This window comes from Rhinopithecus roxellana, chromosome 8 (genome assembly GCF_007565055.1).
Source record: "Rhinopithecus roxellana isolate Shanxi Qingling chromosome 8, ASM756505v1, whole genome shotgun sequence".
NCBI lineage: Eukaryota > Metazoa > Chordata > Mammalia > Primates > Cercopithecidae > Rhinopithecus > Rhinopithecus roxellana.
Window position 1 is genome coordinate 111,102,735 of NC_044556.1, and position 27,181 is coordinate 111,129,915.

Here is a 27,181-nt window from a genome sequence, read left to right on the forward strand (position 1 = left end):
TTAACGTTGTATTTTCTGTTAAGTTAATACATAATGGTTTCCTTTCCTAAGGTTATATTGATCTATTAAGTTAAGCTATTTTAAGAACCCCAAAAGCTACATATGCATGACTTACAAAACTAATTTACTTTCCTATGACAACGCTAAGCAGATTGTTAAACATTTGCTTTCTGAATACTTACTACCCTCACTATTCTGAGAAGCATAGTTTAACAAAGTCTGCCTAATTCTGTCAGGAAAGGAGTTTTTAAAGTTTCAATGCTAAAAATCACTAATGCTTAATATTTTCTAATACCTTAAGAATGAGGTTTTGGACTAAGTAAAATATCCAGGCAATTGTGGGTTTGCTTATAAGTGCAAACTTAGGATTTTTATTTTAAAATTTTCTTTTAATTTTAGATTTGAACATACAACATTTTAATTCAAACTTTTTTTTTTTTTTTTTTTTTTTTTTTTTTTTTTTTGATACAAAGTCTCACTCTGTCGCCCAGGCTGGAGTGCAGCAGCATGATCTCAGCTCACTGCAACCTCCATCTCCCGGGTTCAAGCAATTCTCGTGCCTCAGTCTGTCGAGTAGCTGGGACTACAGGCGTGCACCACCACGCCCCGCTAATTTTTGTATTTTTAGTAGAGATGGGGTTTCACCATGTTGGCCAGGCTGATCTTCAACTCCTGGCCTCCAGTAATCCACCTGCCTTGGCCTCCCAAAGTGCTGGGATTACAGGCGTCAGCTACCATGCCTGGCCTTCAAACACTTTTTCTGTTTGTGCTTTCAGTAAAATTTTATTAAGAGTCTTCCCTGTGTCTGGTGCTGAGGATACAATGAAAAATCAGATGATGTTGTTGGCCTTTTGGGGGCTCTCCGCTCTCACACTTGGCTGATTTTACTGGAATTGTTTTTAATTTTTTTTATGCTTCCTTCCGTTTGTGATTAGAGGATATAGAACTTGATCTCTTAATAACCAAGTAATTATTAACGGCATTTTTCATGCACTTAGGAACCCCGAGGCAGTGAGCCTGTCCCCTGCACCACTCCACACTGCTGTGCGGGTGGTCGTCTGTTCGCTTTCCCAGATCTCCCTATGATTGCTCCCCGTCAGGTTCTCTTACTCCCCCTTTCTACCATTGTGTTTGTGGTACAACGTGCTGGTTTGTTCTTTCTTTGCCAGCTTTCCCCTTTTCTCTTGTCTGTCTGCTTTCATTTTCTTGCCACTGCTGTGTTGCCCGGCCTTGGCTCCAGTAGACCTTGGTTTTGATCATCATTGCCAGCCCAGTGCAAGCACTTGTTTTGCTGTGTTGCTTTGAACAATTGGATTCATCACATCAAATGAAATAATTTGCACAAAATGTCATAGAGAACTAAAATGTCTATACTATTTATATGGTGACATGTATAAAGGGAACTTGTCTAGGTTTGAAAAGCTTTTTCAAACCCAGCAATTTGCTATGTAAAGTGATAGCTTAATACCTGAAGTATCGCTATTCTTTCTTACGTAAAAAATAGCATGACACATTGTCATCAAAAGTATAGTTTATACTGTATACTGTTTTTGAAAAAGCATCAAGAATTTTATCCTCCTTTCATAGATTTTTAAGAAAAAAAAGTATCACATGTCCAGTGTCAGACAACACATTGGAAAGATTTACTCGTTTATTCTCTCATTCAGTAATTTTTATTGAGTGACTCCTCTGTGAGGGCCGCATTACAGATGCAGTGACTAAAAATACAGGTAAGGATTTTTATGCAGATGAAGCCTGCAACCTAACAGTCATCTGGCACCAAGTGTGTTCTCTTTTTGCTGCATTTGAATATCCCACAGTTTTTGGCAAGGGATGAAATTGCATTGTAATACCCATAATACACCAACGTGGTAGTTTTAATGTCAGAACCCAAACCCCTCTACTCCGGAGCCTGATCCTGCAAATAAATCACGTGTTTGCTTGGTTCTGGAACCTGGAAGAGTGGCATTATCTTCTCTTCAAACTCTTCAGCTGTTCCTCATGTAGCCTGAGACTCAGAGGGAGCTCCTAGCATCAAAACTTGAATGAAACGTGCCATATGAACTCAAAGTGGTGGGATGACCCACCGGGTGCACTTTACGAACTCAAAGTGGCAGGATGACCCACCGGGTGCACTCAGCCTCTGTAGACTGTTAGACGCGTAGAGATGAGGTAGCTGTTTTCTGAACAAGTGAGGTTAAAATTAAAGTTAACCTATTTTTGAACATAATGAGACCTGTTTTTGAACATAATGAAAGTTAACCTATTTTTGAACATTGAAAATAATCATAGTATGTAATTCGGAGGTCCCCTTGTGAGCAGATTTTAGCAATATGATATGCTGTGTGGAGATTAACCATTCCTTTTTCTTCATTAACATCTACATTTATAATGTGCTTGCAGAGATGTCATATGTTCAGAAAACTATATTAAGTGTTTCAGATTCCAGTGATTTTTGTTTTTAGAAATAATTTCATTATTTTTGAAATCTGAGGAACAGACCTTGTGTTACTGCTTGGGTCTTCAGAAAGCTTTTACCCTGGAAGAGAGCAACTCGTGTTCCTTTTCGTCTGTCTAGAGTAGCAACATTCACTTAAATGTTTTCAGACCTGCTTGTATCACACGAAGCAAAACACAGGGGAGGACATAAGGTCACACTGTCTAGTGGGAAGAAAAATGACAACCCAGATGGCTCCTGAGTTTGCCTTCAGAGAAGCTGTCTAATCGAAGCTGTGAGTTTTCTTTCCCGTTGCCTATTAAGGGAGGTAGTTACTTCTTGGCTCGATCACGGGGATCAGGGAAGTTTCTTTATGACTAGCTGCTGTGGGATTCTCTTGCCAAGTGAAGATGGGAGGCTAGCACTAAGCAGTAGTTGTTCATGAAATCACATTGGTGGCTGCTCTATGGATCCAGAACAAAAGAGGGTCTTAGAAACAGCAGTCATGGTTGTTCTGCCCAGAATGGCTCTTTTGAGAGGAGCAGGGGAAGTCCAGCCTCCTTACAATAGAAGAAATGCAGTCTTCCAATAATGTGAGAGGTTTTAGGAACAATGGTTGGCCCAGAATTTATGTAGATATCTAAAGAACCCCCAAAGGAAAACCCAGGAATTACCTGTTTGCCAGATGGTCTCGTCCTTGCCTTTTGTTTTTATCATGACCTCTACATTTTCTAATTAATTAATGCTTCTCTTGATTGCCATGTCTCTCGCACAAAGCCCTTTTTCTTTTCCATTTTAATCACTCTTTTAATTTATATTTGTACGGCCTCTTCCTGGATTTTTGCAGTAGTTACTTCATAAGTTTCCCTGTTCCTTGTTTCATCTTCTCCCCTCCAAATGGCTCTTACGTTAGCCCTCTATGAACTTGGGGTCTCAAACTGGTACCCAAGGAGCCAGTCAGGTATTAGAAGTCAATGAAATGACTTAGCTGTAGTGATAGGAAGAAGGTTTCCACGCCTTTTCCAGAAGCATTCAGCTTTTTAAAACTCTACAGATTAAACCAACCTCAGCTGAGGGTTCTTGATCGAACACCCAGACTGTGAGTTTCAACTCCTGCTATGAAACCCTTTCTACACCGTTATTCCTTTCCCAAAGCTCTCTTCAGCTGCAGGATAAAGGCTGTACTACTCGACACTCAGGACTCTGTCATCCGGCCCACCTGCCTCTCCAACAGCATCTTCTGTCCTGGGGTCTCAGACTGTGCTGTAGTCAGACTGGCCACCTCCCAGCTACACCCTGCACGATGTCACCTTTGCTCTTTTCCCCCTGTGTATGTCAGCTCCACCCTGAGGCGAGCAGCCTTCTTTCCACATACCTTTTCTTCCCAGCCCTCAGCATCTAGGTCATGGCTTTTTAGCATGGAGAGTACCAAGCAGTGCCTAGCTCATGGCCAGTACTCAGTAAGTGCTAGCTGATGCCATGATTCCCTGATCACTGGAGTCCAGAAGTTTGTTTCTTTCAAACAATTCCTCAGAACTTCAACTGAGGGCGAGGCTGGAACATCGCTCTTCCCAAAGTCCTGCCTAGCTGTAATCTCCCTCTGTTATCATAAGATGCACACATGCTGTCTTCTACACCAAACTGCAATCCTTAAAGGTAGGGATTCTGTTAAATATATCTTTATATTCTCTGCAAAGCTAATACAGTCTGTTGTAAATAACAGCCACTATACACAGTAAGGCTTTTCTTTCTTAGTTCACTTATAAAAATAAATATCCTTTAATAATAGATTTGGTTTTGATTATTTTCAATGAAAAAGCTACATTATGTTTAAGTATTTCCTAGGTGCTATCTATGTGTAAATTGCTTATCTGTATATTTTTTCTTCTTTGGCATATTTATTGAGCACCTGCTTTATTACAGAAACTAGGAAGACAGCACTGAACACATCAAGTCCCTGCTCTCATAAAGCTTACTTTCTAGAGGGAGAGACACATAATAAATTAACATAAAAACAAAAATACAGTTTTGGATACTGGAAGAACTATTAAAGAATTTCAGCAAGGTGAGGGGATTTAAAGTAACTGAACTGGCAGCTATTTAAACTATTTTCTGGAACTTAAAAATGGGATCATATCTTGACATTCTCTTTTCTTTTTCTAGTTTTGTACTTATTAAATTGTCCCTTTAAGCAAGCAAAACAAATTACAAAAACATGAGGTAATGCCTAACCTAGAAACTTAGACACGTGATAAAACTCCTGTTATTTTTTAAAGCCTTTTTCCTTTTTAAGTGAATCTTTTAAAGATTCGACATTGATGTACTCCATCATAGTCCGTTTTTCCCTTGTTTGCCTTCTGCCCGTATTGCAGTGCTCTAAGCAGCAGTGCTGTGGGTCTGAGGTGACCAACGTGTTCTTTCTGGAAAATGGCTGCTGCTTACAGCCGGCACTCCCTGGCCCAACTGTGACATGTTTTTATCAATTGGCCATAGAAGGAGCCATGACATTAGTCTACTTCCAGATTAATCAAATGACACAAAGATCTTTCATGTTTTTTTTTTTTTTTTTTTTGAGACGGAGTCTCGCTCTGTCGCCCAGGCTGGAGTGCAGTGGCCGGATCTCAGCTCACTGCAAGCTCCGCCTCCCGGGTTCACGCCATTCTCCTGCCTCAGCCTCCCGAGTAGCTGGGACTACAGGCGCCGCCACCACACCCGGCTAGTTTTTTGTATTTTTTAGTAGAGACGGGGTTTCACGGTGTTAGCCAGGATGGTCTCGATCTCCTGACCTCGTGATCCACCCGCCTCGGCCTCCCAAAGTGCTGGGATTACAGGCTTGAGCCACCGCGCCTGGCCAAGATCTTTCATCTAATCTCCTCTTCCCTTATGTCTCTAGATGGACAAATTTGGCCATTAGTTTAAGTATCTCATAAATGAGGTGATGTGTAAGATAAGAATTTTTGCTTGAGTCTTATTTGAAAGTTCTATTAATCTCATTTTTAATTATAATATATAGTATAGCATATGGCATAAAGCAACATTTTAATAGTCATAGAAAATAAGATATTTTCACATTAAGGAACTGGCAAGAGGTTTGGTATCGAGTTTGTTTTCAAACTGTACCAGCTACGGGCACTGCGAGCTTAAGCAGGTTCCTCAGGCTCTTGAAGCTTGGCTGCTTCATCCGCAAAGCGGGGCTACGGCTTCTAAAAGGGAGTGGTGAAAATTAAATACGATGTATTATGTAAATGTCTTTACATAAAATGTGCACATTTACTAAATTATAGTTGTTATTATGGAACCCAACACTGAAGAAGCAGGCAGAGAATATCACTTGTTTCTGTCGTTAGGAATAGTAGTGGTAAATTTGACATGTGCCACTATAGTGAAATTGCTGGCACTTAAGGTATTTATGATATACTCTAATAGTATGATTTATGAATGTTAATTCTCAAATCAGTTGGAAGCCAACTGTGTGTTCTTGTTCAGAACTGACCAGCCTAGAGCTTCTGAATGGAGTAAAACCTGTATCATTAAAAGAATGTGACTTGGTATCTATTTTCTTCTTTAATTTAGTGAGGAGGCACTTCCAACAGCAGTGTGTCTCTGAATGTTCTCCTTGTCACATTAGGATTTACTATTCCAGAAGAGTTGCAGAATAATTTTGTTTTCACAACTAGTTCATTCTGAAAATGCTATTTAAGATGGTCACTGATATCTGAGGGGAAGTGTGGGAAGAACTATTTATTTGCAAATACAGAAGCCTGGGCCAGATGGAATTTTTTTTAATTCTGCATTTATTCATAGAGTACCACCAGTAGCAATTACATTAATTATAGCTCAGACATTCTTTTTGGTCTCAATAGAAGGGCTTGGCATATTTGTTTGGGTAACAATTTGGCAATTGAAGTAGGAAACTAAATTTAGTTTTAAGGCTTTATTTTTTGAGATTTAAAAATTCTTCACCTTTTAATACTGACACTATAGTTAAAAAAAAAAAAAAAAAAAAAAAAAAAAACATGGAAATATTTTTAAGAATAGTTTGGGGCCGGGCACAGTGGCGCATACCTGTAATCCTGGCACTTTGGGAGGCCAGGCACTTTGGATTGCTTGAGGCCAGGAGTCCGAGACCAGCTTGGGCAACATAGCAAAACCCTGTCTCTACAAAAGAATGCCCAAAAAATTAGCCAGGCATGGTGGCGTGTGACTGTAGTCCCACCTACAAGAGGCTAAGGTGGGAGGATTGCTTGAGCCTAGGAGGTTGAGGCTACAGCAAGCTGTCAGCATGCCACTGCACTCCAGCCTGGGCAACAGAGTGTGACCCTCTCTCAAAAAAACAGACAAAAACAAAACAAAATAATGGTTTGGAGGGAACACATTGCTCTATGCCCTAAGTCGGCAGCCCGATGTATTTTAGAAACACTTGCCAGTCTTTTGAGTGAGGCCCCAAACCAAGACCATGACTTTGTTTTGTCTTACTTGCCCTTCAAGCATGAAATTAAGGCAAACCCCACCAAACTTGTTTCTTAAGATATTTTAGTTGGACTGCCCTGATGTGGTAAGAAAAACTTCTGTTACAGGTAGGCTTGAATGTACCCAAAACTCTTGCAAAATTAGAAAGGCTAGATGCCGTCTGCCACTCCCACCTGAGAGTTCCTCCTTGGCCTGCATCTCTTATACCTGAGCTTGGCCCACCATCCCTTGTTCTCCATCTGTAGGCTGTAGAACCAGAAGACAGTCACAACAGGAGGACCTAGAGAGGATGACTGAGCAAGCCTGCGAGGAAATAATGGAAAAGAGCAGACTCCTCATCTGTAGGCTGTAGAACCAGAAGACAGTCACAACGGGAAGACCTAGAGAGGGTGACTGAGCAAGCCTGCGAGGAGATAATGGAAAAGAGCAGACCCTTCACCTCAGACTCTGGAGCAGGCTCTGCCGAAACAAAAGGGCTTTGGTGGCAGAAAAACAGGCGTGGCTCGATTTTTTAGCAAGAATTAAGGTATTGTGAGGGAGGGTGTCAAATGTTAGCCCATGCCACACAACTGCAATTTCTCTTACTCTGTTCGATTTTTAGCAAGAATTAAGGTATTGTGAGGGAGGGTGTCAAATGTTAGCCCATGCCACACAATTGCAATTTCTCTTACTCTGCTCGATTTTTAGCAAGAATTAAGGTATTGTGAGGGAGGGTGTCAAATGTTAGCCCATGCCACACAATTGTAACTTCTCTTACTCTGTTCGATTTTTAGCAAGAATTAAGGTATTGTGAGGGAGGGTGTCAAATGTTAGCCCATGCCACACAACTGCAATTTCTCTTACTCTGTTTCTCCCGTCTTTGGAAAGAGTTTGGAAAAAGTTGCCAGAGTTCATTGCCACCCATAGTGAATGAGGTGGGGCCGCCTGACAAGGCTTGTATCCCTTAGCAGTGTGACTTCCAGAGCCAAACACCACCCTGGGTGAGGCCGAGCAGGAGCTAAGGTGGGGACCTCACAGCCGCTGCACGAGGACCAGCTCTAGGTTCAGCTGGCACATTCTGTGCCTTTCCAGATGATTTCAGGAGCTTCTCTTCCTCTGTCAACATGTTTGTTCGTATTTGCATTGTCTTTTGATTGATGGCTTATATCTGTTTCTTGAATTTATAGATGGAGAATTTGTATCATAAAGATACACAATTGACAGTAACACAACTCTGGGGCTCATCTTTAAAACTATTCTTAATAGGATTGTTTTTTCTAAGTAGTTAAAACGGCACCTTGAAAATCGCCATGGCAGGTGAACTCACCATTGCTAAGTGTATGACAGTATTTTATGGAGAAAATACATAGTGAAGGAATCAATAAACTTCCTCCCCCCTTTTAAAATTTTTGAAAAAATTTTAGAACAGCCAGATTCAAGATCCTGTCCTTTGTTTACATGTACTAAAAATTAAAAGGATATCAGTGATACATCCTTAGTAGTAATGTATTCATGAAAATTAATTTTTGTTTTCCATCTTTTGCTCTTTACAAACTTATTAAGACTATTTCCCTCAGTTTCAGCAAGGTGCTTGTAAAACCTATTTTCTTTGTTGTTTGAAGGAGTTCTTTAATGGTGATGTTGCTTTCTTTACATATTTGTACTTACCATTTCAAGGCTGCTAAAGTACTTTTGTTTTCTCAGAACACGGACTTCTGAAATACATATTTCCTATAAAAAAATATATATTGTTGGCTTATTGATTTTTTTTTTTTTTTTGAGATAATGGTTTCTATAGACCCACATTCAGGGAAGCATAGTCAGAGACCATCTTGAGCTATTTGGCCCTAAAAGCCCTAAGATATAAAAAGAACTAATCGAATCTGTAATATATATGCATAGCGCATTATCGAAGATTGCTGGCTGGACCCGCAAGTCATACTTAGTGTTTTATGCTATTGATTAGATAAATGACATTACAGGCAGTCCTCAGCTTAGAGTTACCTGATGCCAGCAAGTCACTGACATCTTCAGGGTTAGGCCCACGATGCCTGCCTGTGTCATCACCTACAGCTTGTAGCAATCAGGCAACTAACAAGTTAACTTCTGTGACTGGCCCTGCTCTTCAGGGGCCCTTGGTAAGGCCTCCTGCTTCCCAGCCTGGCTCTTCCACCTGATCCTGTTCCTTCTCCCTGCACCTTGGAGTCTTTTAGCTCCTAAATAGCGAGGGTTTTGGGTTTTATTTCTAAGTAGGGGGTGGAACATAGGCAGGAGAGAGGCAACCCAAGTGAAAGCTAGAAGGCAACATATAAAGGGGTAGGAGTGGGTGTCTGAAGAGATACTAGACAGCAGACTTTTTCTAGGAAAGGCCAAATTATTAATATTTTAGGCTTTATGATCTCTCAGAACCACACAGTGCCATTATAACCCAAAAGCAGCCATGTACGATATTTAAATGAATCGGCTTGGCTGTGTTCCAATTAAATTATATCCACAAAATTAGGCAGCACAGGCCTTTGGCCTGCGGGCCATAGTTTGCCAACCTCTGCATACTAGAAAGTAATTATGTCCCAGGCTGGGCGCGATGGCTCATGCCTGTAATCCCAGCACTTTGGGAGGCCAAGGCGGGCGGAACACAAGGTCAGGAGATCAAGACCATCCTGGCTAACTTGGTGAAGCCCCATCTCTACTAAAAATACAAAAAAAAATTAGCCAGGCGTGCTGGCGGGCGCCTGTGGTCCCAGCTGAGGGACTGAGGCTGAGGCAGGAGAATGGTGTGAACCCGGGAGGCGGAGCTTGCAGTGAGCTGAGATCGCGTCACTGTACTCCAGCTGGGCAACAGAGCAAGACTCCATCTCAAAAAAAAAAAAAAAAAAAAAAAAAAACCCTAGTAAATTGGCTCTGAGGGAAATTCTAGAAGTCCTTAAACTATTTTGAGCAGTAGAGCATTATTTAGTAAATGCACAGTTTCTCAGAGAAACTGAGGACAACACTTTGATGTTAAAAGCTTGGTATCCAAATATATTTTAAGTTCCATATGTTCATTTGTTTAAAATTGCTGTTGAATGAAAAAAGCAGTGGAGGATTGTAAGCTTCCATTATAAAGCAAAACCCAGTGCTAATGACGAAGCAAAGAGGGGACTGTGAGTAATCATTTTACCGGTAACAGGGAAGTCAAGCTACAAAGCAAGGTGCTCTGATTCCCAGTTGACTGAACACTTCACACTGCCTGTCCCTGGAATCAGTTCAGGGGCTAACAAAGGAAACCAGGGTTTTAGACTTTTGTATTTCTCAGTCATCTGCAGAGAAGTGAAAGTTTTATTCTGTTAGATTTTGATGATTGATACTTTTTTCTGTAGGAATTGGATATCCCTGTAATAAAAATTCAAATATCTGTTGAATTAGCCTTTTTATAGATACATGTAGAGATGTCCCGCCTTAATAAAACAATGATAGGTTCTTATAATTTCTGACAGGTTGTTCCTACTGAAGGACTGGTCTCAATATTAAAGAAGAGGAATGATACTGTAGGAGATCATCCTGCCCAAATGCAACACAAACCATCTAAGCGAAGAGTGAGATTCCAAGAAATAGACGATAACTTGGATCAAGGTAAACTGCTTGGCACTGTGGCTAGCAGCATAGATGGTCAGTGCTTGCCGAAAGAATGAGTTTGTGTATGATGTGATGTTTACTAACAGGGTTTGTAAAAGACTGTCTGCTGGGCACGGTGGCTCACCCCTGTAATCCCAGCACTTCAGGAGGATCAGGCGGGCAGATCACTTGAAGTCAGGAGTTTGAGACAAGCCTGACCAACATGACAAAACCCTGTCTCCACTAAAAATAGAAAAATCAGCGAGTGTAGGGGTACGTGGCTGTAATCCCAGCTGCTCAGGAGACTGAAGCGGGAGAATCGCTTGAACCCAGGAGACAGAGGTTACAGTGACTTGAGATTGTGCCACTGCACTCCAGCCTAAGCAACAGACTGCATCTCAAAAAATAAATATACATAAATAAATAAAAGAATATGTCAATTTAGTTGCTTTATCTTCTAAGGGAAAAACATAAAATCAAACTATCATCTTAAATCATGTCTAAATCTTTACTTGCTTAAATAAGTGAGCAAGTTGCAAATTCAACCTGTGGCCTTCCTGTTCCATAGATAGTCAATGTTGAGAGCTTATTTCAGGTTCCTTCTTTAGCACTTTTTGTGTGAGTCTGCTGTGTTTGTCTTTTTTTTTTTTTTTAAGACAGTCTTGCACTGTCACCCAGGCTGGAGTGCAGTGGCACAATCTTGGCTCAGTGCAACCTCTGCCTCCCAGGTTCAAGCAATTCTAGTGCCTTAGCCTCCTGAGTAGCTGGGACTACAGGTGAGCACCACTGTGCCCGGCTAGTTTTTTGTTTTTGTTTGTGTTTGTGTTTGTGTTTTTTTTTAGACAGAGTCTCACTCTGTCACCGAGGCTGGAGTGCAGTGGCGCAAATCACTGCAATCTCAACCTCCACCTCCCAGGTTCAAGCAGTTCTCCTCCCTCAGCCTCCTGAGTAGCTGGGCTTACAGGCACGTGCCACCACGCCCAGCTAATTTTTGTATTTTTAGTTGAGATGGGGTTTCACTGTGTTGGTCAGGCTGGTCTCAAACTCCTAACCTCATGATCTGCCTGCCTCAGCTTCCCAGAGTGCTGGGATTACAGGCGTGAGCCACCACACCCGGCCCCAGCTAGTTTCTTGTATTTTTAGTAGAGATGAGGTTTTACCATGTTGGCCAGGCTAGTCTCGAACTCCTGACTTGAAGTGATCCACCCACCTTGGCCTCCCAAAGTGCTGGGATTGCAGGCATGAGCCACCATGACTGGCTTGTCTTCTTTTCAGTGGACAATTAAATTACTCCTCCTTTATTGTGGAAAATATTTATGAATATTCTCTCCAGTGATTTCCTCTTCATTGATAGAAAAGAGTGTGTCTCAAGAGCAACAATTTAATACCATTGCTGTTGTTTGACTTTTTCCTCCTGGGCCTGTTATACTTCAGGCCCTGACTTGGTCTAACATGAGGTGGTGAGTTTTGTAGCAAACAGTGCTGCCTTTTGTGGTTGCAGATGTATTTATCTAAGATGTAAGTAAATAAGAGTAAATGGAAAGGTAGCCCAGAACCTGTCAGTAGGCTTCTCATATTTATAAAACAACTGCATTGTTAAAATAACAGTGTAACGTGAGTGCTAACAGAAGAGGTTTCTGCATTTTTACAATTATAAAGCTGCTTAGGGGGCCTTAGAAATAATGTCCTAACCCCTGATTTTCCTTCTGCACCCTGCTTATAACTCTCACAGTCTTCTCCAGATAAGGTGCTCACTTCCGTTTGTACTGATTTGACCAAATCATTGCTTAATAGGAGGAACCCAGATTTGGAACTCACAGTCTGCATTTCACTTTGTAGCCACCTCATCTTAAACTGAGTCACTTACTTGGAGGAGACTCAGTTCCATCATCTTTAAAATAAGGAGAGTAACATCTGCCTGTCTGTCCCTATTGAAAAGCGTGTCAGATAATGTGTATAAATTCATTTTGAGAATTAGAAAACGAAACGTAAATGTTGATTGTGTTGGTTGGTTCCTAAGCTCTATGACTTACACGGTGTTTCCATAAACCTCACCTTCTGCCAAAATCTTCCTAAAAGGGCCGATTCTTCCTCCTCTAAACCAATGCTATCCACTGGAAATATAATGTGAGGCACATATATGATTTTAAATTTTGTAGTAGCCATGTCAAAGTGAAAAGAAACAGGTTAGATGAATTTTATTTTTCGTTTGATTTCTTTTTTTTTTTTTTTTGAGATGCAGTCTCGCTCCGTCACCCAGGCTGGAGTGCAGTGGTGCGATCTCGCTGCAACCTCTGCCTCCCGGGTTAAAATGGCAAATTTTATGTTACCTATATTTTAACACACACAGACTGACACTACCAAGTGTTGGTAAGGATATGAAACAATCAAATTTTCATAGACAGCTAGTGGGAATATGAAATGATTCGCCCACTTTGGAAAACAGTTGGGCAGTTTCTTTTCTGCGGGGTGGGGGGTTGGGGGTGGCGGAGTCTCACTCTCTTGCCACGCTGGAGTGAGTGGCGTGATCTCAGCTCACTGCAACCTCTGCCTCTCAGGTTCAAGCGATTCTTGTGCCTTAGCCTCCCAAGTAGCTGGGATTACAGGCATGCGCCACCACACCCAGCTAATTTTTGTACTTTTAGTAGAGACGGCGGCGGGGGTTCCACCATGTTGGCCAGGCTGGTCTGGAACTCCTGACCTCAGGTGATCTGCCTCCCTCGGCCTCCCAAAGTGCTGGGATTACAGGTGTGAGTCACCGCGCCTGGCCAGAGTTTTAAGAATGTATTTTATTTAACCCAGTACATCAAAAATATCATGTCAAAATGTGATCTATATGAAAAAATTACTAGTGAGATATTTTACATCCTTTTTTTCACACTAAGTATTCAAAGTCTGTGTTTATCGCCACTCAGTTTGGAACAGCTGCATGTTAAGTGCCCAACAGCCACCCGTGACTCACGTCGGACCGTGGAGCTCCAACGGTTCTAGGACATACAAATAAAACACACAGCATATGTGTTTTTACATATTTAAGCTACATTTAAATGCTTGGATTTGAATGTATGATAATGAAGAAAAATACTTTAGGTTGTTAAGATAGATAAGGTGAGGGAAGGAATCATGTTAAGAAAAGCAGGTAAGGCTGGGTGCAGCGGCTCACACCTATAATCCCAGCACTTGGGGGAGCCTCTTCCCAGGTCTTCCTCCTGGATCACTTGAGGCCAGGAGTTGGAGACCAGCCTGGGCAACATGGCAAGACCCCATCTCTACAAAAAATACAGAAATTAGCAGGGTGTAGTGGTGTATGCACCTGTGGTCCCAGCTACTTGGGAGGCTGAGATGGGAGGATTGCTTGAGCCTGGGAGGTTGAGGCTGCAGTGAGTGTGGCCTGGTGACAGAGCACAACCCTATCTTTGAAAAAAAAAAGAAAAGGAGGCGAAAAGACTGAACTGTCCAAAAACAACAAATACAGCATGATTAGTATGATCCTATTTCTTCATTTATATAAAAGACAAATTTTCATACATAGGTATAAACTATTTTATATACTATTATAAAATAGTATAAACTATTTTAGACTGGGCATGGTGGCTCACGCCTGTAATCCCAGCACTTTGGGAAGCCAAGCCGGGCAGATCACGTGAGTTCAGGAGTTCAAGACCAGCCTGGCCAATATGGTGAAACCCCATCTCTGCGCCAATACAAAAATTAGCTGGGCATGATAACAGGTGACTGTAATCTCAGCTACTCAGGAGGCTGAGGCAGGAGAATTGCTTGAACCCAGGAGGTACAGGTTGCAGTGAGCCAAGATCACACCATTGCACTCCAGCCTAGGCAACAAGAGCAAGACTTTGTCTCAAAAAAAAAAAAAAAGCTGTTTTAAAATGTAAATTTCAGAGCCAACGATTGTTTAATCCTGTTTTCATATAAGTGCTGAAATCTCCATATTTGATCTGAAAGGACACACACCAAATTTAACAGCGTTTACCTCTGGGATGGGAAGGGAATGTGATTGGGCAGGAGAGAAATGGATAGTCCCTTAGACTCTAAGATGCTTTTGGGTTTGCATTTTTACAGGGAGAATATATTCATATATTACTGTACAATGTTCTAAATAAAGTCTATTTGGTATGCATTAGGTTTTATAAAATTTGTTTCTTGTAAAAATATATGGTAATTATGAAAAAATCACAGTTTAATAAAGTAAAAATTAAATCATGAATCTTAGACATCCTTCAATGAAAGAATATATTAAATTTACTTCATCCTATTAAATACTTACATCCTGTTTCATTATATAAATGTCTCATAATGGTTTGACTGTTCCATTGTAACCAGAACAACTAAGTTACTCCCAACCTTTTGTTATAACAAACCCTGCGGCAGCAAACAAGCTTGTATATATGATATTTGTTGTGCACATCTGTAGCCAGATTCTTAAAGGTGGATTTGCTGGGATATGTTGAAACTCTGTGTGCCAGGTGGCCTGAGGCTGTCCTGGTTTACATCTGTTGTCCCGGAATTGCATGCAGTTAACACTGTCTTTTTTTATTTTTATTTTTTGAGACGGAGTCTCGCTCTGTCGCCCAGGCTGAAGTGCAGTGGCATGATCTCGGCTCACTGCAAGCTCCACCTCCTGGGTTCACGCCATTCTCCGGCCTCAGCCTCCCGAGTAGCTGGGACTACAGGCACCCGCCACCATGTGCAGCTAATTTTTTATATTTTTAGTAGAGACAGGGTTTTACCGTGTTAGCCGGGATGGTCTTGATCTCCTGACCTCGTGATCCACCCACCTCGGCCTCCCAAAGTGCTGGGATGACAGGCGTGAGCCACCGCGCCCGGCCTTAACGCTGTCTTTTACTCTCAAAATTGTCCAGTCTGGAGAATAAATTAATTTTAAATTTTAATAGATACTGCCAAATTACTTCCAGAAAGGCATCCCTACACCTTAATCATGCTGCACTTCAGAAGAGTTTTTGGTCTCTTTGAAATTAAAAAAAAAAATTTTAATTATGAATAATGAAGATATTTTTCAACCAAAGAATAATCTTTTTCTTCAATATAGAAAGATGCAAAAGAGATCCCACCCAAAGACATTTTTGTTGTTTAATGTTAAGTCGACTTTGCTCTAAGGTAGTCCCATAGTGTGAACTCCAAGGGTATTCGAACAGCAAGGCTGTAATGTGTACTGTCAAATGCTGCTGTTAGGGCGGGCATGCTGGCTCACACCTGTAATCCTAGGACTTGGAGAGGCCGTGACACGAAGATTACTTGAGGCCCGGAGTTCAAGATCACCCTCTGCAGCATAGTTAGACTCCATCTCTACCAAAAAATAAAAAATAGCCAGGCGTGGTGGCACAGGCCTGTAGTCCTAGCTGCGCAGGAGGCTGAAGCAGGAGGACGACTTGAGCCCAGGTGTCAAGGCTGCAGTGAGCCAAGATTTTGCCGCTGCACTTCAGCCAGGGTGACAAAGTGAGACCCTGTCTCTAGAAAACAAACAAAACTTAATTAATCCTTGCGATGAGCACATCAGCTGTTTTTCTTCTTCTCATGGAGTGAGTCTATCCATTGTATAAATGAGCATGTTTTAATTTCAGCATGTACAAGCTCCACAAGTCTGAATCTTCTTGGTAATTAACAGGTAGGTCTTTGTGGAGTCATTAGGAGCATGAGTGTTCTGTCAATACTTCCTATCCATAGAGGACCAACAGTAGAAATGTCCAGTTACCTTAATTAGTGAAAAGACAGCAGATGCTAAGATTCCCGTTTTGGTGATAATGTAACCTCACTCTTTCTCATGTTTGCAGATGAAGTTGGAGGTGGCTCCTGTATTTTGCTGATCTTGCTGTGCATAGCAACGGTTTTCCTTAGTGTTGGAGGAACTGCATTATACTGCACTTTTGGTGACATGGAGTCACCTGTTTGTACAGACTTTGCAGACAACATGGACTTCTATTACACTAAGTTACTGCAGGGAATGGCAGAACTGAAGCACTGGATCTACCTCTCCTAGCAGCATTCCAGAGACAGGCGTGCTGGCAGTGAGAATGAAAGACGTGAAACTTTCTAAACAGTTTTTATTTCGGGAATTGTGTAACATTCCCCCTTCCCCTCTGTTAGGAACCAAGGACATCAGAAATAGCAACTTCAAGTGGCAATCCAGAGGAACTCTGTTAGAATAACCCACACAGTGAGGCAAATATCGATCTAAGCATTGTGGATGGAAGGAGTGATCTTTGAGGAACATACCCAATCCTCACTGCCTCCTAATGCAGTGAGTTACACTGAGCAGAATCAAACAGGGTAGTCTTGGAACCACACTCTTTTTAGCTACTTCTCAAGCTAATGGTTAAAGAACACTTCTGGCTTACACTTGTTGGTTCATAGAAATTGCTTTCAGCCATCACGCAATAAGTTTGTGTGTAATCAAAAGGAGTTACCTTATGGTTTCAGTGTCGTTTTTTAGTTAACCTTGGGAGCTGTGTAACTTAGGCTTTGCGCATTATTTCTGTTCTGTTCTCCACTTGCGAAACGATTGGGTGTGTGTTCGCGTGTGTGTGCGCGGGTGCATGTGCTTCCGGCAGTTACCATAAGCAAATACCCAGCACCTCAAAGATGATCTTTCTTCTTTTCACTTGATGAGGTGCAGGCACAGATCTTTGGAGAAGGCTTCACTGTGGAATAGATGAATTTGAGACCTCTTGACCCTGAAACGAGAAACTGTGACAGATCTGTGTCAATTAACTTGATTAGCCACAAATTCATCACAGGCCTAGAGACAAAAGGAAAAGCTCCCCTGAATCTCTGTCAACAGTTCTGTCACGGATGCAAAGCTTCCTGAAATCACGAATGCTGGACTCAGTTCAGCAAACGCTTACACTTATTATGTTCTGAGATTCTGAGAACTAGAATGCAAACTTAAGTAAGATACAGTTCCTGCTGTAGATGTTTTAATCCTGGTCGTATGTAAAATAAACCAGTACTTTGGTGAGTGAAATCACCACATAGAATTCAGTACTAACAGATCATGCGTTCAGATGCTTGAATGTACGTTCTTGTTGTGGGCTTGATTTAGATCCTATTGTGGGGCCATTACACGAAAATTCAATCATACCTTCCATAGACAGATGTCTGGTTTTGTTTAAATCTGTGCTTTAGGCGGCCTTTCCTTATCTAAGGTATAGTGGCCTAACATTTAGGAAGCCTTGCTTTGACTTTATCAGGCAGCATTTAAGAAAAAAAAAACAAAAAAAAAACAAACCAAACATGAATTATAGTTTTTTAGCAAGTGATCATTATTTCCTGTTTTCTGTTAGGATCATTTGAAAGAAAAAGGGAGAACTTACTTTCTAGTTGTTACTGGCTGGCACAGTACCTCCCTTTGTGTTTCTGCTTGTTTATTTAGATTACGTGAATCTTCAAGGGCTTTTTATGTAAGTTGAAAGTGTTACTGCGCATGCATTTGGTTATTCCAATGCTAGATATTGAATTACTGTGTGCTTAGTGTTTTGATTTTCTGTAATTTCAGTTCAGCGTGTTTTTACACTTGTATTTTAAATTGATGTTTCATTTTCACTTATAATACTGTTTGACTTGTCTCTATCATGTCACCATAAACTGTAATATTTTCAAGGGTTATAGATCAAAGCTATTTATTTAGAAATGTACAAGATAATGAAATTTAGATTCCTTATACTTAAGGCTGATTTTATTAGAAGATTATTTTAATGTTCTATTATAAATTTTAAGACTTTGTATTCAAATTGTATGTAAAATATGTAAAATGTTGACGGTACTATATTAAGTGGTTCCATAAAAGCTGTTCACAAGTTCTACTGTGACGGACATCCTCATCATAGACAAACCTCTTCTGTTTTATCCTCAATTTCTAGTTACAGAAATTTGGTGATGCTTATTTTTGCCAATTTTATGTCAAAATAAGTTAAAACTTCCCTCCTGTTCACCTCTTAGGTCGCTGGCCTCTGTGGCCTCTGGTGTAATATTTGCCCGTAGGCAGCCAGAGCCACTTCCTCCGAAACCCGAGATCTCCTGGGGACCTTCACACCAAGAGGAACGCATTGAGACAGTACCTTCCAGTCAGGGAGCCAGGGGTGTCTCAGAGAAACCATGGGTGGCCTCACCCCTTCCCAGGGAGGGTGACGTGAGCTCAGGAGCATAGCGATGTTTTGACTTAAAATAGGCATGAAATCGCAACTAGAAAAATTAGGGCACTTTTTACAAATGTAATAGTCCAAGTATTGCATGACCTGGAGTAGCTCCACCTGGTGGTGAAAGGGTTGTTATTTCGCACAAGAAACATTCATCCAGTTTTACTAAAATGTAATTTTTTCTGTCATTTGAAAGTACTGACAACTATTTGTAACTAATCTTCCTTAAGAACTGTATTTGAGGGTATCAAATCAAGCTTGTAATTTAAAATCTATACCCACAACGTGTCTCAGAGAGTTTATTGGAACCCTTGGGTGCTGAGAAAAAACTGCTTTAAGGTGACAGTATGATTTCAGAAGTGGGTCCGGCCCTGCGGGTAGATGGTCATCTACTCTGGGAAGACCGACAGGTCCTTTAGTACAGGCTCTTCTGCTTTAAAATACCTCCCCCATCTGCCTGACAGGAACTGAAAATGGTTCAAAAATTCATTCTTTTAGATTTAAAAATAAAAATCTTCTGGAGGACTTAAGATTTGAAGGGGGCCTTATTTTATTTTTTGTTTGTTTTGTGTTTCGTTTTTTCACCCTGTCGCCTAGGCCAGAGTGCAGTGACGCAGTCTCTGCCAGCTGCGACGTCCGCCTCGCAGGTTCAAGCGATTCTCATGCCTCACCTCCCAAGTAGCCAGGATGACAGACATGCGCCGCCACCACACCCAGCTAATTTTGGTATTTTTAGTAGAGACGGGGGTTTCACCATGTTGGCCAGGCTGGTCTCGACTCCCAACCTCGGGTGATCCGACCACCTCAGCCTCCCAAAGTGCTGGGATTGCAGGCGTGAGCCACCGTGCCGGCCCAGAGGCCTTATTTTGAAGGACTTTTGTGAATTGGGTTTTGCTGGAGTGCCGGGAGGGTATGGGGTAGGAGTGGCAGGGATGGAGAAAGGTGGGAAAGGAAATCCTTTAGCTATTCACCTGTTTTGCTGAAGGTGGCCTTGTGGCGTTTACTCCCAATCCAAAGAGAGGCTGCATTTTTCCCTTTCTACTGACATGACCTGCATCACTGTCCGTTTCTTCGGGCTTGCTGTTGTGTACAATTTTGTGCGGTGTGTGTAGTGTTTTCACAGTTTTTTCATTTGATGCTGAGATTAGTAAATATACATTCCTCAAATCCAGATCTTAAACTCCCAAATCCATTTTAGTTTCTATGCTGCCATGTTGCCTCTATCTTCAAAAAGAGTAAGAGTGATTTGAGGATTTACGGCACAAATTCTAGTGCCATCTGCTGTTTTAATAACCCCAAAGATAAACATTCATTGAGCCTCATGTCCTAACTCTATACAAGCTACAATTAGTTAAAATTTTCCTTAAGGAATTTTTGTACTATTTAAATCTCCCTGGGTTTAGGCTACTGAGAGAAAAGCTACGGTAACGTACAGGCACCTCTTCTCTTCTCCCTGGTGAAAGAAGAGTTGCTCCCAAACTCACCTTTTTGTCTGTTGCCCTGAGGTCAGTGCAGAACCGTGAGCAACTGTTTATCACTGTCTTCACCTTGGCAAACATCTGAATGCCTGCAGTGTGCCTAGCACTGAGCTGGCTGCTGGGGCTCCAGTACAAGAAATGGTACCAGCTTCAGGAATTAGCATCTGCTGAGGGAAACATTTGTGCAGAGGGAATAAAAATGATGAACCTGGGAACATGCCACTCACGGGGGTGGGGACCAGAGCTTCCCTAGTGTGTCACACACTATTAGATGCTACTCATGGGGGTGGGGACCAGAGCTTCCCTAGTGTGTCACACACTATTAGAAATCCAAGTAAAATTCGATCTAGGCCACCTGCATCGCAACTTGATAGGAATCTTGATGATCTTTTCTCACAGCCAAGGTCAAGTAATTATTATCTAGTAATGATTGCTTTTCATGTCTCGTTAGCACATGTGACATGAATGGCTGGCAGGTTTTCCAACAGTGGAAAGCTTCTCTGCAAGAGACTTCCTCCAAATTGAAAAGCTGAATTTCCCTGAATTGAAAACTGTCTCACAAAGAAAACTCCAGTCCCAGATGGCATCACCAGTAAATTCTGTCCGTCATTGAAGCAAGAAATTATACCCATCCTACAAAATACTCCTTTAGAAAGAGACAGAATATTTGCAAATTCACTTTGTGAGGCCAGAATTACCCTGATACCAAAATCAGATGAAGACAGTAAGAAAAAAACCTAACACCAGTGTGACTCGTGAATTTAAACACAGAAGTCCTTACCAAAACAGTCCATCGTGTCTAAAGGTATATAAAAAGGGTAACGCACTGTCATGGCCAAGTGAGATTTAACCCAGGAATACGGTGTTGGTTTAATATTCAAAAATCACCCTATGTCATTCACCATTTTAACCACCTAAAAGAAAAACCATATGATCATATCAAAAAGCACATTAAATCCATACACCATCTATGATGAAAAACTCAGCAAACTGGAACTCTGTGTGAACTTCCTCCACTTGATGAAGTGCATTTAGAAAACTCACAGCTAATACGAAATATTTAATGGAGAAAGACCAAACACCTTTCTTCCCATGATCGGGAACAAGGAAAGGGCACTTTTTTTTTTTTTTTTTTTTTTGAGATTCAATCTCAGTCTGTCGCCCAGGCTGGAGTGCAGTGGTGCGATCTCGGCTCACTGCAAGCTCTGCCTCCCAGGTTCAAGCAATTCTCCTGCCTCAGCCTCCCGAGTAACTGGGACTACAGGCACCCGCCACCACGCCTGGCTAATTTTTGTGTTGTTAGTAGAGATGGGGTTTCACCGTGTTGACCAAGCTGGTCTCGAAGTCCTCACCTTGTGATCTACCTGCCTCGGCCTTCCAAAGTGCTGGGATTACAGGCGTGAGCCACTGCGCCCAGCCAGAAAGGGCACTTATATTCAGCTTTGTACTGGAGGTCCTATAGCAAGAAAAAGCAATAAAAGTCATTCCAATTAGGAAAAAAAAAAAAAAAAAAAAAGTTTTGCAAATTGACTTGTTTATAAATAAAGAGAATCCGAAGGAATCTACCAAATGCTACTAGAACTAGTGAGTTGAGCAAGGTCACAGGATACAAGGTCAGTATACAAAAAACAGCATTTGTGAATACTAGCAATGGATAATTGGAAAATGAAATTTCAAATTCATGAATAAATGAAATTTATTTCACTTACAATAGCTTATAAATTGGAATGCTTATACATTTAACAAAATATGTGCAAACCTGTACACTGAAATCTATAAAATATTACTGAAATAATGGAGAACTAAATAACTGAGAGATATAGTCTGTTCATGGATCGGAAGACGGAATATTATTAAGATGTTAGTTCTCCCCAAATTGATCCATAGATCTAACACAATTCCAAATGTAATTTTAGTACTTTTTTAAAGAAGTTAACAGGTTCTGTTCCCAGCTACTCTGGAGGCTAAGGCAAGAGGATCCCTTGAGCCCAGGAGTTCAAGACTGGCCTATACTACATAGCAAGATCCTGTCTAAGAAACGCAGAGATAAATAAATTAACAGGTTAAAAATTTTTAAATTTGTGGCTGGGTGCGGTAACTCACGCCTGTAATCCCAGCACTTTGGGAGGCCAAGGCAGGCGGATCATGAGGTCAGGAGACCGAGACCATCCTGGCTAACATGGTGAAACCCCATCTCTACTAAAAAAAACAGAAACTTAGTGGGGCATGGTGGCAGCACGCACCTGTAGTCCCAGCTACTCGGGAGGCTGAGGCAGGAGAATGGCATGAACCTGGGAGGTGGAGCTTGCAGTGAGCCGAGATCATGACACTGCACTCCAGCCTGGGTGACAGAGCGAGACTCTGTCTCAAAAAAAAAATTAAAATTTAAAATGTAAAATTTGTATGGAGATGCAAGTGACTGAGAAGAAAGCCAATGAAATTGTTAGAAAGAACAAAACTGGAGGACTTACACTTCCTGATTTTAAGACTGAATTAATGCCACAGGCCAAGTATGGTGGATTATGCCTGTAATCCAAGCACTTTGGGAGGCTGTGACAGGAGGATCACTGGAGCCCAGGAGTACAAGGTTATAGTGAGCTATGATTGTGCCACTGCCCTCCAGCCTGGGTGACAGAAAGAGACCCTGTCTCAAAAGAAACAAAAAGAGACACTGAATCACCAATAATTAGTTGAGACACTGAAATTTTTCTAAATTTTCAATGATAAAAAATAATTTGAGTCAACCACGTTAGGGGAATTATCTTTTCATTATGCCAATAGAAAGTGATATTGTATAATCATTGTCTTATGAAACAGTGATCAAAGTATGCAGCTAAAACAATGTATCATTGAACTCTCAGTATTGATGCTAATAAGTAATTTTTCTGGATTTTGTGATATTTATGAGTTTTATTTTTTCAGCTTTTAAAACATTGTAATTTGAGGCTGGGTGCGATGGCTCACAGTTGTAATTCCAGCACTTTGGGGGGTTGAGGCAGGATCACTTGAGCTCGCGAGTTCCAGACTGCCGTGAGCTATGATCACACCCCTACGCTCCAGCCTGTGTAACAGCAAGGCCCTGTCTCAAAGGAAAAGGAAAGAAAAAAGGAAAGAAATAACACGATTATCTCAATAGATACAGAAAAGGCCTTTAGCATTCTTTCATGGTTAAAAGCAAAGCTCTCCGTAAGCTAGGAATAGAAGAACTTCCCCACATAGTAAAAGGCATTTATGACAAACCTGCAGCTAACATAGTGGTAAAAACACTAAAAGCTTCACCCTTACATCAGGAACAAGACAAGGATGCTTACCTTCCCACTGCTATTCAACATAGTACTGGAAGTTCTAACCAGAGAAACTAAACAAGAAAAACATAAAAGGCCTCTGCTGTCGTTTTAATGTGTCCCCCAAAAAGCTTGTGTTAGAAATTTCATCTCCAGTGCGGTCGTGTTGGGAGGTGTTTAGGTCTTAAGGGCCCCAACTCCATGAATGAATTCAGGCCAATTATAAAAGGTCTTGAGTCTGCAAAATTGAACTCGCTCTCGCTCACCTTTTCTTTGCCTTTCCATCGTGGGATGAAGCAGCAAGAAGCCAGACGCCAGCCCCCAAGTCGTGGACTTCCCAGACTCCAAAACTATGAGCCAATAAATTTCTGTTCATTATGAAACACCCAGTTTGTGGTATACTGTTACAGCAGCACAAAACAGACTAAGATGGCATCCAAACTGGAGAGAAAGAAGTAACACGATTCACAGATGACATGTTCCTATCTATAGAAAGACCCAAAAGTTCACAAGAAAAGCTACTCTAGCTGGTAAATGAATTCAGCAAAGTTGCAGGGTACAAGATAAATACACAAAAAAAGTTGTTTCTATATATCAGCAATTAACAATCCAAAAAGGATATTTAGAAGTCAATTCCAATTACCATCATATCTAAAATAATAAAATACCTAAGAATAGATGTAGCCAAGGAGGTGAAAGACTTGCACATTAAAAACTACAAGGCCGAGTGTGGTGGCTCACACGTGTAATCCCAGCACTTTGGGAGGCCAAGGCGGGCGGATCATGAGGTCAGGAGACCGAGACCATCCTGGCTAACATGGTGAAACCCCATCTCTACTAAAAAAAACAGAAACTTAGTGGGGCATGGTGGCAGCACGCACCTGTAGTCCCAGCTACTCGGGAGGCTGAGGCAGGAGAATGGCATGAACCTGGGAGGTGGAGCTTGCAGTGAGCCGAGATCATGACACTGCACTCCAGCCTGGGTGACAGAGCGAGACTCTGTCTCAAAAAAAAAATTAAAATTTAAAATGTAAAATTTGTATGGAGATGCAAGTGACTGAGAAGAAAGCCAATGAAATTGTTAGAAAGAACAAAACTGGAGGACTTACACTTCCTGATTTTAAGACTGAATTAATGCCACAGGCCAAGTATGGTGGATTATGCCTGTAATCCAAGCACTTTGGGAGGCTGTGACAGGAGGATCACTGGAGCCCAGGAGTACAAGGTTATAGTGAGCTATGATTGTGCCACTGCCCTCCAGCCTGGGTGACAGAAAGAGACCCTGTCTCAAAAGAAACAAAAAGAGACACTGAATCACCAATAATTAGTTGAGACACTGAAATTTTTCTAAATTTTCAATGATAAAAAATAATTTGAGTCAACCACGTTAGGGGAATTATCTTTTCATTATGCCAATAGAAAGTGATATTGTATAATCATTGTCTTATGAAACAGTGATCAAAGTATGCAGCTAAAACAATGTATCATTGAGCTCTCAGTATTGATGCTAATAAGTAATTTTTCTGGATTTTGTGATATTTATGAGTTTTATTTTTTCAGCTTTTAAAACATTGTAATTTGAGGCTGGGTGCGATGGCTCACAGTTGTAATTCCAGCACTTTGGGGGGTTGAGGCAGGATCACTTGAGCTCGCGAGTTCCAGACTGCCGTGAGCTATGATCACACCCCTACGCTCCAGCCTGTGTAACAGCAAGGCCCTGTCTCAAAGGAAAAGGAAAGAAAAAAGGAAAGAAATAACACGATTATCTCAATAGATACAGAAAAGGCCTTTAGCATTCTTTCATGGTTAAAAGCAAAGCTCTCCGTAAGCTAGGAATAGAAGAACTTCCCCACATAGTAAAAGGCATTTATGACAAACCTGCAGCTAACATAGTGGTAAAAACACTAAAAGCTTCACCCTTACATCAGGAACAAGACAAGGATGCTTACCTTCCCACTGCTATTCAACATAGTACTGGAAGTTCTAACCAGAGAAACTAAACAAGAAAAACATAAAAGGCCTCTGCTGTCGTTTTAATGTGTCCCCCAAAAAGCTTGTGTTAGAAATTTCATCTCCAGTGCGGTCGTGTTGGGAGGTGTTTAGGTCTTAAGGGCCCCAACTCCATGAATGAATTCAGGCCAATTATAAAAGGTCTTGAGTCTGCAAAATTGAACTCGCTCTCGCTCACCTTTTCTTTGCCTTTCCATCGTGGGATGAAGCAGCAAGAAGCCAGACGCCAGCCCCCAAGTCGTGGACTTCCCAGACTCCAAAACTATGAGCCAATAAATTTCTGTTCATTATGAAACACCCAGTTTGTGGTATACTGTTACAGCAGCACAAAACAGACTAAGATGGCATCCAAACTGGAGAGAAAGAAGTAACACGATTCACAGATGACATGTTCCTATCTATAGAAAGACCCAAAAGTTCACAAGAAAAGCTACTCTAGCTGGTAAATGAATTCAGCAAAGTTGCAGGGTACAAGATAAATACACAAAAAAAGTTGTTTCTATATATCAGCAATTAACAATCCAAAAAGGATATTTAGAAGTCAATTCCAATTACCATCATATCTAAAATAATAAAATACCTAAGAATAGATGTAGCCAAGGAGGTGAAAGACTTGCACATTAAAAACTACAAGGCCGAGTGTGGTGGCTCACACGTGTAATCCCAGCACTTTGGGAGGCCAAGGTGAGCGGATCACATGAGGTTGGGAGTTCAAGACCAGCCTGGCCAACGTGGAGAAACCCCATGTCTACTAAAAAAAAAAGAATACAGGCCGGGCGCGGTGGCTCACGCCTGTAATCCCAGCACTTTGGGAGGCCGAGGCGGGCGGATCACAAGGTCAGGAGATCAAGACCATGGTGAAACCCCATCTCTACTAAAAATACAAAAAATTAGCCGGGCGCGGTGGCGGGCGCCTGTAGTCCCAGCTACTCAGGAGGCTGAGGCAGGAGAATCGCTTGAACCTGAGAGGCAGTGGTTGCAGTGAGCCAAGATTGCGCCATTGCACTCCAGCCTGGACAACAAGAGCAAAACTCTGTCTCAAAGCAAAAACAAAACTACAAAACTTTTGTTGACGACTGATGTCATACTTGGTTCTTGTCTTCTTGGTTTAAAAGAATTTAAACAGACACACAACAAAAGAGGTGCAGTGTAATGTATTGCAAAAAATAAAAAAGAATGTTTTGGAAGTTAGGTGCAGAATAGACAGTACACCCTGAGAGAGAGAAAATTCAGGGCGGGCTGCTCCTAAGGGCGAGACAGCAAAGACTGGCACTAGGGAGACTCCTTAATGGGAGTCTTCCTTGATTATTCATAAGGAGATGGGAAGAGGTGTGGCTAGGAAGCATGTTCTGGGCGGTCTTCTGGGTGCACAGCAGCTGCACATGCTTGTTCGTACATCGCATGTCTCGTTAGCATCTCAATCTCCACTCAGGAGTGTGTGTTTTACTATTATAATGGGCAAAGCGTCGGTGTGAGGACAGGTAAAATCAAAACGCACTTGCCCTCTAGAAGGGAAAGCCCCACTGAAGACAGCTTTGTTTGAATGAGCTCAATTGCAGCGTGAATGCTGAGGCTTATTGTATTGACTGTGTGGTCACCAGGGCTGCTGTGTCCAAAGAACATGGCCACTTCCTTGACTACCTGCCTCTCCTGCCTCACTTTGATGAAAGGAGACTTGAATCAATGGAAAGCTAACCCATGTTTATGCACAGATGGACAGTATTGGTACGATGTCAGTACCATCCAAATTACAGGTTC

General features: G+C 41.6%; 1 protein-coding gene across 5 annotated transcripts in view; it reads left to right on the top strand.

The window, feature by feature from the left end:
• Nucleotides 1–19,183, top strand: part of CNST (consortin, connexin sorting protein) — a 117,341-nt gene extending 98,158 nt beyond the window's left edge. For 4 of the 5 annotated variants that reach the window (XM_010387315.2, XM_010387316.2, XM_030935839.1 and 1 more), the window contains 2 exons: nt 10,363–10,498; nt 16,291–19,183. In XM_010387315.2, coding sequence (XP_010385617.1) covers nt 10,363–10,498; nt 16,291–16,496 — 342 coding nt within the window. In that variant the 3' untranslated portion in view covers nt 16,497–19,183. Of the gene's footprint in view, nt 1–7,152; nt 7,446–10,362; nt 10,499–16,290 lie in introns of those variants that run through there. The other variant, XM_010387317.2, reaches the window with a different exon arrangement.
• Nucleotides 19,184–27,181: the final 7,998 nt, after the last annotated feature.